Raw genomic sequence first — 14,167 nt, 5'->3', positions numbered from 1 at the left:
CGGGCCTAGTATGAGATGGGTTCGTATCATAATTTTCTTATGTTTCTTTGTGAGGTTCTGAGTATATATATATATATATATATATATATATATATATATATATATATATATCCCTTTTACTTTCTTCACTATTTCTTGTACATGCTCCTTACTTTTTGCTTTAGCGCTTCATGGCTTGTATCTGCATATGTACGTGTTTTATTGCTCTATTGCTTGTATCTACATTTGTATCTGCTTTATTGCTTGTATCTATATATCTATACCTTTTTTCCTGACACATATTTCTCCTTGCCAGAGGTCTAGAGGTCTTCTATGGAAGCAGACTCTACCCTCGGGTGGAGGTAAGATTGCTTACATCTAACCTCCTATTGCCCCATGTTTTATATATATATATATATATATATATATATATATATATATATATAATTGCTGCCTTAAGTCACACCTTAAAAAACGTCGTGGTCGTGCTTGCGGCTCCTAAAGCTTGAGTCTCGACCGTTCCGCCATGCATCTTCTGATGTCATTTAGAACCTTGGTTATGGAACTGAGTATTGTTGTTGTCACCTCTTACTGATAGAATAAGCATGCATTAATATGGTTAAAGTTTTTTTGGTTTAAAAGAAAAAGAGAAGTTTTGACTTTGATATTTGGTAGTTAGTTATGCTCTCAAGCATCAAATTGTACAACATGCATCCATCTTTGGTGTACTTTTAAACGGAGAGCATAATGATGAGGGAATAGAAGTTTGCATTGGGGAGCAAGTGCTTCTCCAAAAAAAAAAAAAGAGTTTCAAGTACTTGAGGTCTATAATCCGCAGGGAAGGGTAAACAGATGACGTCACCACAACATAAAGACATGATGAGTAAGTGGAGGGCGGCTTCTGGAGTTTTGTATGACCAAAGGTCACGTTGAAAACAAAGGGAAAATTCTACCAACTTACATGCCTTAAAAGGAATATACCGGCATTTCGTACAACATCCGTTCATATATAAACTATTTAATGCTTTCCGCTTTTGGAACTTTCTGTCGGTCCAACTTTTGTCATCATACGGACATTTAACATGATTGACGAAAAAAAAAAGTGCCAAAATTTATACATGAGAGAAAACTCTATGATTTTATTGATAATTTATTTAAAGTCTTTAACATGCATAACCATAAAACTGTAACTACTAACGGATACTATTTCTCTCACAAACCTCTTACACAATTATAGGGAAGTGACATCAGATAGATTAGCTATATATAAAATTTCCTACCATTCCTTTAGTTTCCATAACCATATTCCTACAAGATCTTTATGTGGGCATCTTTTGATGCTTGTTTGTATCATACTTCCATCTGCCATCCTTCATGTTTTTAACGTGTCGATGTACTTGCATTCTGATAAAGATTTACTAGAGATATGATCAAGAAATTCGCCAAAGCTTCCTTCTTTGTAGGCAATGGGGTGTTGCTCATCAACAAGATCCGTTGCTGGTCCTACCTTTTTCTCTATTTTCATACTATGAATACTTGCAATTGACATGCGTTTTGTCTCCAAACTGAGAGTTGCTCTATGAGGTATACTCTTGTATCTTCCATTACTCATAATTTCAAACTGATCACCCAACTGAACTATTAGGGCACCTTGGAGAAACGGAACCGAATGCCATACATTATCTTGGTCCATGATTTCAAGTCCTTGGTGGCTTTGATTTAGTATGGTCAGTGTACCATAATCCGTGTGTGGTGGCATCCCTAATGCAAGATCTGGCTCCGGGCAGCTCGGGTAGCAGTTCACAGCCATGACTTGAGAACCTTCTTCAATGTCATCATGTAAGTAATTTGCATTCAGGCCTATGCTTTCTAGAACCACTTCCATCAACTGCTTCTGTAATATCTTCACTGCTTTTGCATAGCTTCCCATCTTCTCTCTGTATGAAAAACAAGCGACTAAATCACAATGTCCATATATTTACTTGTTTGCAAAAGAAGAATGATTATTAATTACTTGTAACTTGGAGGATCAGATGGCCATAAATGGATCCATTCTGATATTGGATTCGCATAATGCTTGATGAAGTCTCTCCAGTATAAGACTTTATCTGTTCCATGATTCAAACTAGTGCCATATCTTACAGGCTTATGAACATCAGTAGAAGCATAACACATCTTTTTGTCGCTTGGCAAGTTAAAGAATTCTTCAGCAGAGTCTAGTGCATCTTTCATGATCGCAGCAGGAATTCCATGATTTATCACCTTCAAATACACATTTTTTTTATCTAGGCATAATAACATCTCAAAGACAAAATGCATGCATGCATGCACTATATTTACGTCCAAACTTCTGCTCAACTGTTTTTTCACAAATAGTATTTTTTTTTTTCCTTTTTCAAAATGATGTAAATCCATCCCGCCTTGTAACTTTGACAGAACTCGTGTTCTTTACCTTTTTCTTTATTTATGAGCAATGAAAATTTGACACATATATAGCCTGGAAAATATGCATGTAAACACAGCCAATAAGTCTTCTTATATACTGACGTTGCATAAAGAACCGATTTATCACACAATCCAGGATAAAGAACCGATTTATCACACAATCCAGGACAAAACAGGTTGTACTGTATTTGGTATGCATTGGACTGAATGTCAACGGGACAAAAGTTGCATATTTTTGGTCCGAATAAAAAAGGCGGGACAAGGATTTGGTCTGAATCCCTATTCTGTGCAAAAGACGTGAATGCCCTCCTCCCAAATAAATACCTGAAAGAAGCCAAGATTTTTGCAGGCAGCATGAACTTGATTGATAAGTTGGGACCTGTTTGCCGAGTGGTTGAGCATGGAAAGGTCAATGATGGGAAGTTTGGTGGAAATGTGATGAGTGAGGCTACGGTTTGGTCGTTGTAAAGGAGGGAGAACATACTGTTGGGGTATTTTTTCGCGACATTTTGGGGTAAGTGTCGTGACACTCGTAAATGAAGTATCAGATGTTTCTCCTTTCGCTTCCATTCTCTCTGTGTCTCTTTTGTTGTTATTTGAAGTTAAAGTTGGATATGTGGAAACATTTTGATAAATCTTGTGTATTTATAAGCTAAAGATTTGAAAATGACCACATCTATTAATATTAACGTTTATAGTTTTATGCTATTTATGTACAAGTACTATGAATGTTGCATTTTTGAGGGTGGGGTGCTCTTCTCATTTGGTGGTGATTTTTCCGCATGGTGGGCGGGGTGAACTTAAAAGAACATGCAATATATCGTATGTGTGGGGTCCATTTGTCTATATTTAGGCTAATACATCATAGTGTATTGTAACTAGAGTTGGGTTTGGACCCATCCTAGAAAATCTGGTTAATCAAAGAACCGGATCAATATGGTTCGAAGAAAACCGAGGCCGGTTAGTCAGGTTAGGGTCTAAACTATAAAAGACTCACACTGGAATGGTGGTTTGATTCATTTTTATAAAATATATAATATTATTAATTGAATACATTTTAAAATTAATTATACAATTGGAGTGTCTCAGTTGGGTTTATGAAAAGATTGGATTAGGAGGCGAACCCATATCTGCTTAAAATGTAATGACATCAAGATTAAAGTAATTTATTTAGAATAGAAAATTTCCATATGTAATCGTTACTCCGTTTGTTACATAACCTTTAGTGCAATCAGCCTTTATTGAGGTTGTTGACTATAGTCATCAACCATATGCAGTGTTTATTAGGCTGGAGGGATTGGTGCCATCGAAACCTCACTCCCTCCCCCGCCACATAAGCGTCACGTCATTTTTTACCACACAAGTGTGGTCTCTTGCCACACCAAGGGAGTGGTGCCACACTTTTATTTTCTTTTTGGGTAAATTACACCAATCGTCCCTCGTGTAGGTGCCAGAAAGCACGTTTAGTCCCTATTTTTAAAAATTAACTCGGACAGTCCCTTGTTTGCTTATCCCTTGTTTGCTTAAAACTTACGTGCTTCGTCCCTGATATGCGTTTTTGTTGCATATGTAGTCCATGACAGATATAAAATGACCATAATACCCCTTGTGTATTTCTTTTCCTATTAATTTAATGTTATTATTATTATTTTTAATTAAAAAAAGAAATGTGGCCCCACCTACCCCACCTTTTCAAGATTGTTAATCTAATTTATGTTTTTCTCTCTCAAACTCTATATAGCATCATCGGAAACGTTCACCACCACCACCATATATCTAAACAACCACCGGAAACATCTCCATTTCCTCCGGTGTACCACCTTCACCTACCACCATCTCATATCTTTGTCGAAAACCCTAAAAAAACCACCTAAATCTCCATCTCCATCGCCATCAAAAACTTCACTATTTATAAACGCCTCACCTTCTTTGGAATTGTCACGTGGTCGTCACTGCTACCTCGCCGGAGAAGGTGACCTCTTCGTCAGATCTTAACCATCGTCATCTTTATTGCCATCACCTTCATCTTTGTGAAAACCTTCGTCATTTCAGCTCTACAACATCTCAGATCTACACCTTCATCGTCACTATCTGTTCTCCTGAAAACATCATCGATGGACTCACAAATCAGGAGACGAGGGTGGTAGTTCATCAAAGCTTATAGATCTGGTGGACGATTTGCACCATTTTTGTCGTAGAGGTGAGTTGTTTCGAACCTTCATCATCTCAGTGTTGGAACGTCGTCGCCTTCATCGTCTTAGGGTTCTGATCTGAGGATTCTGTAACTCCGCCGCCTAGGGTTTCGAATACCGCCTATGTTTTGGGTTTGGTTTGGTTAAGTGGCGGTGGATGGTCATTTCCAGTGGTTCATGAGGTACCAGATTTTAAAGAGGGGATATGTAAGAGAGAGAGAGAGAGAGAGAGAGAGGTATGTGTGTGTGTGTGAAAGAGAGAGAGACGGAAAAAGAGATGAAGATAAGCCGTAGTTTCTGATGGTTTTCGGTGTTGATGGATGGTGGCCGGAGGTGGCTGGTGGCTAGAGGTGTATGGTGGCTGGAGGTGATTGGTAGTGTTGTAGTTGTCGGTGGTTAATGGCTAAAGGGGTTAGAGTTAATTTAAGGGGGTGTTACCTTTTCTAAAAATTATAATTAATAAAAAATAATAGATTAATTATAAACAAATCCATAAATAATTAATAAATAACAAATAAATGGAAAATAAGTCAAAAAATAAATAAATAAGGGCAAAATAGTCTTTTTATGCGTGGAGGGACTAAGCGTGCAAGAAAAAACATATACAGGGACTGTCCGAGTTAATTTTTAAAAATAGGGACCAAACGTGCTTTCTGGCACCTACACGAGGGACGATTGGTGTAATTTACCCTTTCTTTTTTATTTTTTGTTTTTTTTAACTATTTTAATTTAATAAAACTTCTTTTTTAAATAAAAAACATAATTTTAAAAATAATATTTCATTAATTAAAAATACAAATACCATACATTAATTAAAAAAACCTAAAAAATTAGAAAAACAAATTAGAAACATAAAACCTACAACTTAAAAAAAAAAAAAAAAAAAAAAAACTTGAAAAAAAAATAGAAATTAGCCACGATTCATGTAGCGTTTTCTCACTTCCTCCTTCATTGCCAAAGCCACTTCAAGCTCCGCACCGGTCATATTCGACGTGTCCGTCGATAGTATTTGCATGTCGCTCTCCCTTTGTTTCCGAAGCTCTCTTTCAGAAGCAAGTTGCAACATCTTGTCTGTGACAACCCGAAACTTTTTCCGTTATCCTTACCCAGTTTCCGTTAATAAAATTTGGGTTTTTATTAAATTCCGTCAAATTTCTTAGTTTGAAAAAGACTTTACGTTTTAAATAAATAATATGTATTTTATACGAGTCGGAATAAACCGGAATCGCGAAAAACTCGAACCTTCACTCAAAAATCAACGAGTTCACGGCCAGAACGAGTTTACGGTCGAGTGTGACCGTAAACCCGTTTACGGTCAGTGACAGGTGGACCCCACCACCGACCAAACCCCCAGCCTATAAATACTGGACCCCCACCCTCATTTGAACCTTCTTGACCGGAAACACCCACCTTCTCTCTCTAAACCTCTTGACCGTAAACACCATAAAGCCCTCCTTTCGCCCGAAAAACGCCGGGAATCGTCATTTGGGGCCGTTTGGGAGCCTATGGAACACTTCTTCGTCGAAAACAAGCACCCTTGTTCTTGAGTTTACGATCAATCTTCATAGACCGTAAACCTGTTGCGACCGTAAACTCATCAATCTTCATAGACCGTAAACCTGTTGCGACCGTAAACTCATCAATCTTCATAGACCGTAAACTCATCAATCTTCATAGACCGTAAACTCACCAGATCTCCTTAGACCGTAAACACATGGGACCGTGAACCCATGGAACCGTAAACTGTCTGTCGACCGTAAACAGCTCTTTCGTGGGGAAAAGCCTGTTTTCTCAATTCAACCAAGTCCCGGTAACTTTCCTTAACCAAAAACAAGTGTTTATCTAACACTTTATCTAACGAAATCGCTAATTTAGATACATATATGTATTTATTTGATATTTGGATTCCGTTAAGTGCAACGTACACCAACTCAAGGATCGTCCCGTTCAATCCTTTGCATCCAACCAACTGTGAGTTCATACCCCTACGTTTTTTCCGAGTTTTCCATGTTTTCAGGGGGGGGGGGGGGGAATACAAGCAAAAGTACAAGGAAACTTGTGCTCAAATTATATTATTTTGCTTAAGATAATTACATGTTTAGAATGCTTTTAACATAGAAAACAGTTTTACCAAACAATTAAGAAATCAACTCGTAGAAAAGTTTTCAAAACTAAAGTAATGAACTCGTGAAATGTATAGTAAAATGTATATCATGCAAATTATAAACAGGATTTTTAGTATTATTACTTGTAAATTGTTAGTCTAAAGTTGGGGACACGTCCTTGTAACACTCCCCACCGAATTCGAGAGTGTAGGACTAGCACTTGTAACCAGAATCTCTTTTAGGGAGAGCGTGAATGTTGTGTATAGATCTATACGGGACTGACTATCCCGCACCTAAACTGCTAGCTACAGTTAGGCATACATGCCTGTGGTGACAAAGTCATAAAAGGATACTGGCCCCGGTACGTACCATATCAAGTTTAAGTACGGTTATGACACCCACAACCCAGATAACAGGAATTTACTTTTGTAATAACGAATCAAGTGAACTAACCTCAAAGTAATAACCGATTCGATTACTAGAGGGTATTAATAACACCCTTAGGATTTAGTTCACCTCTTATTTAGTAGTTTTATTTATGTAATAAGGCTAATACACCTCACAGGGAACTAACAGGGTTTTTCAAGAAAACTATGTCTAACGATATAAGTATGGTAGATACTTGTACACCTCAGACTAGAAACAGATAACCAACCATCAACTTTTAGGGAAAATATAGGATTTTCCTGGGATAACTCAACCTTTCATAAACGGACTGCTTAACAAATAACTAATGGATAATCAAACATCTTTCATAAGAAAATATAGGATTTTCTTGGGAAACACTTTTCAAAGGATCAAGGAAACATTTTTCACCAGAACTAAATACTTATGAACTCACCAGCTTTATGCTGATACTCTTTCAAACTGCTTGTATTCTCAGGGCAACAATAGACAGGTACTTTTATCAACTTTTGGAGAAGACGGAGCATTTGGAGTCACGTCTTTTACTTTTGTTATATACTCTTATGTACAAACTATGTTTTCAAACAGATGTAAATAATCATATTGTAATGTAATGGTTGTGTTTACTTTGCTTACTATGAAACAACTGTTGTGATACTACGCATGACGTCGCCCGCCTCCGAACGTTTCCGCCGTTATTTCTGACGGTTCGGGGGTGTGACAGATTGGTATCAGAGCTATTGTTTATAGTGAACTAAGTATACCGAACCTTACATGGTATACAACTATAAACACTAAGGGGCTGAAGTGCTCTGAACTAAAAGTATGCTTCTAAAATATAAGTATTTTTACGAAAAGTATACAAGTATACCTACATACCAGAAACAGTATTATGGGTAGAACAAAACAAAAGTATTTGGATGTTGGACACTGCGGTTAAACCTGGGCAGTTATGTAATCATGTTTAGGGTCAATATAGCCTGATCAACTATATTCATTCGAGACATGACCAACATGTGCTTGGGAGTGACTGTGGTGTTGCAACAGGCCTAAAACTTACCAAGTATCCATACAACCAAATATCGATATAACAAAACTTACAACTTAAAATACTATAGGAGTATTTTACTAGAGTCAAATGCATTGCAGAAAATTCACTTCCAAGTGTTGCTACTCATTCCTTTTAGCGATAACTTATTTGCATTGGTAGCTTTTCCTTGTTTGTCGCTTAGTAGAACACTATAGCTATCATATCGAGATATATCTTGTTTCATATCTCTATATTCAAATCCTGGGAGACTTATCATCCTCTTCTTCCCGATTATTTTTAGAACAAGATGCCTCCAAAGAAAAGACCCAGCAAAAAGAACAACAATCCCCCAACAGATCCGACACCACCGCCTCCTCAGTTCGATCCTGCTATGTTCCAGGCAGCTGTTACTGCTGCTGTGGCGGCCACGATGTTACAGATTAATCCTGGCGGATCTGGCGGCCCGGGAGGTGGTACTCATCCCCAAAACCATGAAGGTAGTCAGGGACACCAGAAGGAGTGCTCCTATAAAGACTTCATGAATGCAAAACCCACATCCTTCGACGACAATGGAGGTGTTATTGCCCTGACTCGATGGTTCGAAAAGATCGAGTCTATCTTCGAAATTTGCTCTTGTCCCGAAGCCAGCAAGGTGAAATTTGCCGCTTGCACTTTTGCCAACAGAGCACTGACCTGGTGGAATGGTCGGGTCAAATCCCTAACCCTACCGATAGCCAATGCTATGGGGTGGGAGAGCTTGAAAGAGCCCATGCTTGCTGAGTACTACCTACGGTGCGAGATGAAGAAACTAGAGCACGAGCTATGGAACTTGAAGATGAAGGGTTCCGACATTGCTGCCTACACTTCCAGATTTGAAGATCTAACACTTCTTTGCCCGGGTATGGTCACCCCGGAAAGCAAAAAGATTGAGAGATACATTTGGGGACTGACACAACCAACCAAAGGAAATGTCTTGGCTGCTCGGCCAGCTACATTTGATAGCGCCAAGTGTCTGGCGCAGACTCTGATCGATCATGGAGTCGATCTTGATGAGTTGACAACTGTTTCTGAACCACAGGAGGAGGGTAGTGGGAAGAAGAGATTTTTGGAACAAACGCAAGGGCCAGCCCTCTCGGGAGCCCTCCAAGAAACAACAAACTGTGGCGGTCCACGCTGCTACTACCCCTGCTATAGTCCCCATTACTCCAACAAACCCCAGTCGCTATGCTGGGAAGTTACCTCTGTGCAATAAGTGCAACTATCATCATCAGGGACAGTGTCGGGAGATGTCGTGCAACAACTATGGCAAGAAGGGCCACACAACTCGAGGCTGCAAGACACAAGTCCAACCCACTAACCAGGCCCTTGGAGGAGGAATTGGACAAGCCTGTTATGGTTGTGGAGAAGTCGGGCACTACAAGAGAAACTGCCCCAAGGCAACAACAGCTGGTAGCACGAGGAGAGTGCTAGCGATGGGCCAAGAGGAGGCAGTTGCAGATCCCACCGTTGTTTCGGGTACGTTCCTCCTTGACAACTCTTATGCATGCATTCTTTTCGATTCTGGTGCGGAGAGAAGTTTTGTTAGTCATGCATTCAAACACTTAATCAAATATGAATCTCAACCTCTAACCGAAACATTTACCGTCAAGATGGCTAACGGTGAGAAAGAGAGCACTAACGACATATTCGTAGACTGTACCCTTACCCTAAACGATCATTCTTTTCCGATCGATCTTATGCCAGTTTCCATAAAAAACTTCGATGTCATCATCGGCATAGATTGGTTGAGGCCCAATCGTGCTGATATCCTTTGTTACGAAAAAGCTATCCGTCTCAATCTTCCTTCCGGTGAAACCCTCATGATTTATGGCGATAAACTCAGCTCGAACCTCCGTATCATCTCGTGCATCAAAGCCCAAAAACTTCTTCGAAAGGAGTGCCATGCATTCCTAGCCCACTTCATAAATGAGAAGCAGGAAGTTAAAGACCTCGAGAGCATCCCCGAAGTCTGCAACTTTCCTGATGTCTTTCCCGAAGAGCTTCCGGGAATCCCTCCCGAACGCCAAGTCGAATTTCGCATTGACTTAATCCCCGGAGCTACCCCCGTAGCTAAATCCCCATACCGCTTAGCACCAGCAGAAATGCAGGAGTTATCCAGTCAGCTCAATGAGCTGCTCAGCAAAGGATTCATCAGACCGAGTTCCTCACCCTGGGAGCCCTGATCTTGTTCGTGAAAAAGAAGGATGGATCCTTTCGGATGTGTATTGATTATCGAGACCTGAACAAACTCACTGTCAAAAACCGTTACCCTCTTCCTCGAATCGATGACCTCTTCGATCAACTTCAAGGAGCCAGCTACTTCTCCAAAATAGACCTAAGATCAGGGTACCATCAGCTGCGAGTCCATGAGAGTGATGTTCCTAAGACAACATTTCGGACTCGATATGGTCACTACGAATTTGTAGTAACGCCCTTCGGTCTAACCAACGCACCGACAGTATTCATGGACCTGATGAATCGGGTGTGCCGTCCTTTCCTGGACAAGTTCGTCATCGTGTTCATCGACGATATACTTGTCTATTCCAGAAGCGAGGAAGATCACAAACAGCACTTGAGATTAGTGCTGGAAACTCTAAAGGCGGAGAAGCTTTACGCGAAATTCTCCAAGTGCGAATTCTGGATTCGAAAAGTAACCTTCCTAGGTCACGTGGTATGCGAGAAAGGCATACACGTGGACCCCTCAAAAATCAAGGCGATAGAGAACTGGTCAGCACCGAAGACGCCCACAGAAATTCGTCAATTCTTGGGTCTTGTTGGCTATTATCGCAGATTTATCCAGAATTTTCCAGAATTGCAAAACCCTTAACCACTCTGACTCAGAAAGGCGTACCCTTTTGTTGGAGTGAAAAGCAAGACACTGCGTTCAAAACGTTGAAGCAGGCCCTATGCAGCGCACCTATCTTGTCTCTGCCCGAAGGGACGGAGGACTTCGTTGTCTACTGTGATGCATCCAATCAGGGCCTAGGCTGTATGCTTATGCAGCGGGGAAAAGTTATTGCTTATGCCTCAAGACAACTGAAAGTACACGAAGTCAACTACACAACGCACGACCTGGAATTGGGAGCAGTGGTCTTCGCATTGAAGATATGGAGACATTATCTCTACGGAACCAAGTGCACTATCTTCACTGACCATAAAAGCCTGCAACATATTTTCGACCAGAAGGAGTTGAACATGAGACAACGGCGATGGGTTGAGCTACTCAGCGATTACGAGTGCGAAATACGCTACCATCCCGAGAAGGCCAATGTGGTGGCGGATGCTCTTAGCCGAAAAGAGTACATAGGTCGCAGTGCGAAAGCACTAACTATGACTATTCATTCCCACTTATCCGCACAAATCAAGGTGGCTCAGCTGGAAGCCTTAAAACCAGAGAACGTGCCGGGTGAAGCCTTGGGAGGAATGGAAAAGAACCTAGAGATCAAGGGAGACGGAGTCTATTATTTCATGGACCGGATCTGGACCCCAAAGTTCGGTGGTTACAGAGAGGTTGTCATGAACGAAGCTCACAAGACCAGATACTCCGTTCATCCAGGTTCGGACAAGATGTACCTCGATCTCAAGAAACTGTATTGGTGGCCAAACATGAAAGCAGAGATCGCTACCTTCGTGGGCAAGTGCCTGACTTGCGCCAAGGTGAAGGTCGAATATCAAAAGCCCTCAGGTCTACTCCATCTGCCGGATATACCTGAGTGGAAGTGGGAAAGGATTACTATGGATTTTATCACCAAATTACCCAAATCTCCGAGTGGGTACGACGTCATCTGGGTAATATTCGATCGATTGACAAAATCCGCTCACTTCCTACCAATCAAAGAAACTTTCAAAATGGAGAGACTCACGCGAATCTACATCCAAGAGATAGTCCGACTGCACGGTGTGCCTGTGTCCATTATCTCCGATCGAGATAGCCGGTTCACCTCGAGATTTTGGCAGTCCCTGCAGAAATCTCTTGGAACTAAGTTGGATATGAGCACAGCTGACCATCCTCAGACAGATGGGCAGAGTGAGAGAACCATCCAGACCTTGGAAGACATGTTGAGAGCATGTTTCATTGACTTCGGTAAGTCGTGGGACACCCATTTGCCCTTGGTCGAGTTTTCCTACTACAACAGTTACCATACCAACATCAAGGCTGCGCCTTTCGAAGCCCTCTATGGCCGTAAGTGCAGATCCCCTCTGTGCTGGGCTGAGGTGGGCGACACGCAACTAGCCAAGGGACAAGTCCTTGACAACACTCTCATAGGCCCAGAAATCATCCGTGAAACCACCGAAAAGATCGTACAAATCTGAGAACGACTGAAGGCCTCACGAGATAGACAAAAGAGCTACGCCGATAAACGACGAAAACCCTTGGAGTTCCAGGTTGGAGACCGTCTTCTGTTAAAGGTCTCACCCTGGAAAGGCATGATACGCTTTGGAAAGCGTGGAAAGCTAAATCCAAGATACATAGGACCCTTCGAGATCCTCGCTAGGATCGGTCCCGTAGCCTACAGACTTCGTTTACCTCAAGAACTTAGCAACATTCATCCCGTCTTTCACGTCTCGAACCTTAAAAAGTGTTTATCCGACGAGACCCTTGTGATCCCTCTCGAGGAGATTGAAATCAACGAGAACCTAAACTTTGTGGAAGAACCGGTCGAAATCATGGATAGAGAGATCAAACGAACGAAAGAAAGTCGCATCCCGATAGTGAAGGTTCGCTGGAATGCCAAGCGGGGACCTGAATTCACTTGGGAGCGCGAAGATCAGATGAAACAGAAGTATCCGCATCTCTTTTCTAATCTATGATTTGTATTCTATGTTCGAATTTCGGGACGAAATTCCCTCTAACCGGGGGATGATGTGACAACCCGAAACTTTTTCCGTTATCCTTACCCAGTTTCCGTTAATAAAATTTGGGTTTTTATTAAATTCCGTCAAATTTCTTAGTTTGAGAAAGACTTTACGTTTTAAATAAATAATATGTATTTTATACGAGTCGGAATAAACCGGAATCGCGAAAAACTCGAACCTTCACTCAAAAATCAACGAGTTCACGGCCAGAACGAGTTTACGGTCGAGTGTGACCGTAAACCCGTTTACGGTCGGTGACAGGTGGACCCCACCACCGACCAAACCCCCAGCCTATAAATACTGGACCCCAACCCTCATTTGAACCTTCTTGACCGAAAACACCCACCTTCTCTCTCTAAACCTCTTGACCGTAAACACCATAAAGCCCTCCTTTCGCCCGAAAAACGCCGGAAATCGTCATTTGGGGCCGTTTGGGAGCCTCTGGAACACTTCTTCGTCGAAAACAAGCACCCTTGTTCTTGAGTTTACGGTCAATCTTCGTAGACCGTAAACCTGTTGCGACCGTAAACTCATCAATCTTCATAGACCGTAAACCTGTTGCGACCGTAAACTCATCAATCTTCATATACCGTAAACTCATCAATCTTCATAGACCGTAAACTCACCAGATCTCCTTAGACCGTAAACACATGGGACCGTGAACCCATGGAACCGTAAACTGTCTGTCGACCGTAAACAACTCTTTCGTGGGGAAAAGCCTGTTTTCTCAATTCAACCAAGTCCCGGTAACTTTCCTTAACCAAAAACAAGTGTTTATCTAACACTTTATCTAACGAAATCGCTAATTTAGATACATATATGTATTTATTTGATATTAGGATTCCGTTAAGTGCAACGTACACCAACTCAAGGATCGTCCCGTTCAATCCTTTGCATCCAACCAACTGTGAGTTCATACCCCTACGTTTTTTCCGAGTTTTCCATGTTTTCAGGGGGGAATACAAGCAAAAGTACAAGGAAACTTGTGCTCAAATTATATTATTTTTCTTAATATAATTACATGTTTAGAATGCTTTTAACATAGAAAACAGTTTTACCAAACAATTAAGAAATCAACTCGTAGAAACAGTTTTCAAAACTAAAGTAATGAACTC

The 14,167-nt window shown here is 41.0% G+C and overlaps 1 protein-coding gene across 1 annotated transcript; it reads right to left on the bottom strand.

The window, feature by feature from the left end:
- Positions 1-1,351: 1,351 nt before the first annotated feature.
- On the bottom strand, positions 1,352-2,994 carry LOC145126470 (flavanone 3-dioxygenase 3-like). Its single transcript, XM_079061833.1, has 3 exons — positions 2,749-2,994; positions 1,994-2,241; positions 1,352-1,916 (listed from the first exon to the last, which is right to left on the bottom strand). The coding sequence occupies exons 1-3, from the start codon at positions 2,992-2,994 to the stop codon at positions 1,352-1,354; spliced, it is 1,059 nt and encodes a 352-aa protein (XP_078917959.1).
- Positions 2,995-14,167: the final 11,173 nt, after the last annotated feature.

The sequence above is a fragment of the Lactuca virosa genome, chromosome 7 (assembly GCF_052849685.1).
Source record: "Lactuca virosa cultivar CGN04683 chromosome 7, Lactuca_virosa_CGN04683_v6, whole genome shotgun sequence".
NCBI lineage: Eukaryota > Viridiplantae > Streptophyta > Magnoliopsida > Asterales > Asteraceae > Lactuca > Lactuca virosa.
Note: the sequence above shows the minus strand (reverse complement) of the source record. Positions and strands in the feature narration are given on the sequence as shown.

Coding starts and splice junctions, on each gene's coding strand:
- LOC145126470 (XM_079061833.1), bottom strand. CDS start 2,994: ATGGAAGCGAAAGGAGAAACATCTGATACTTCATTTACGAGTGTCACG. Junction 2,242..2,748: donor AAAATCTTGGCTTCTTTCAG/GTATTTATTTGG, acceptor GTGTATTTGAAG/GTGATAAATCATGGAATTCC. Junction 1,917..1,993: donor TCTGATCCTCCAAGTTACAA/GTAATTAATAAT, acceptor TTTTTCATACAG/AGAGAAGATGGGAAGCTATG.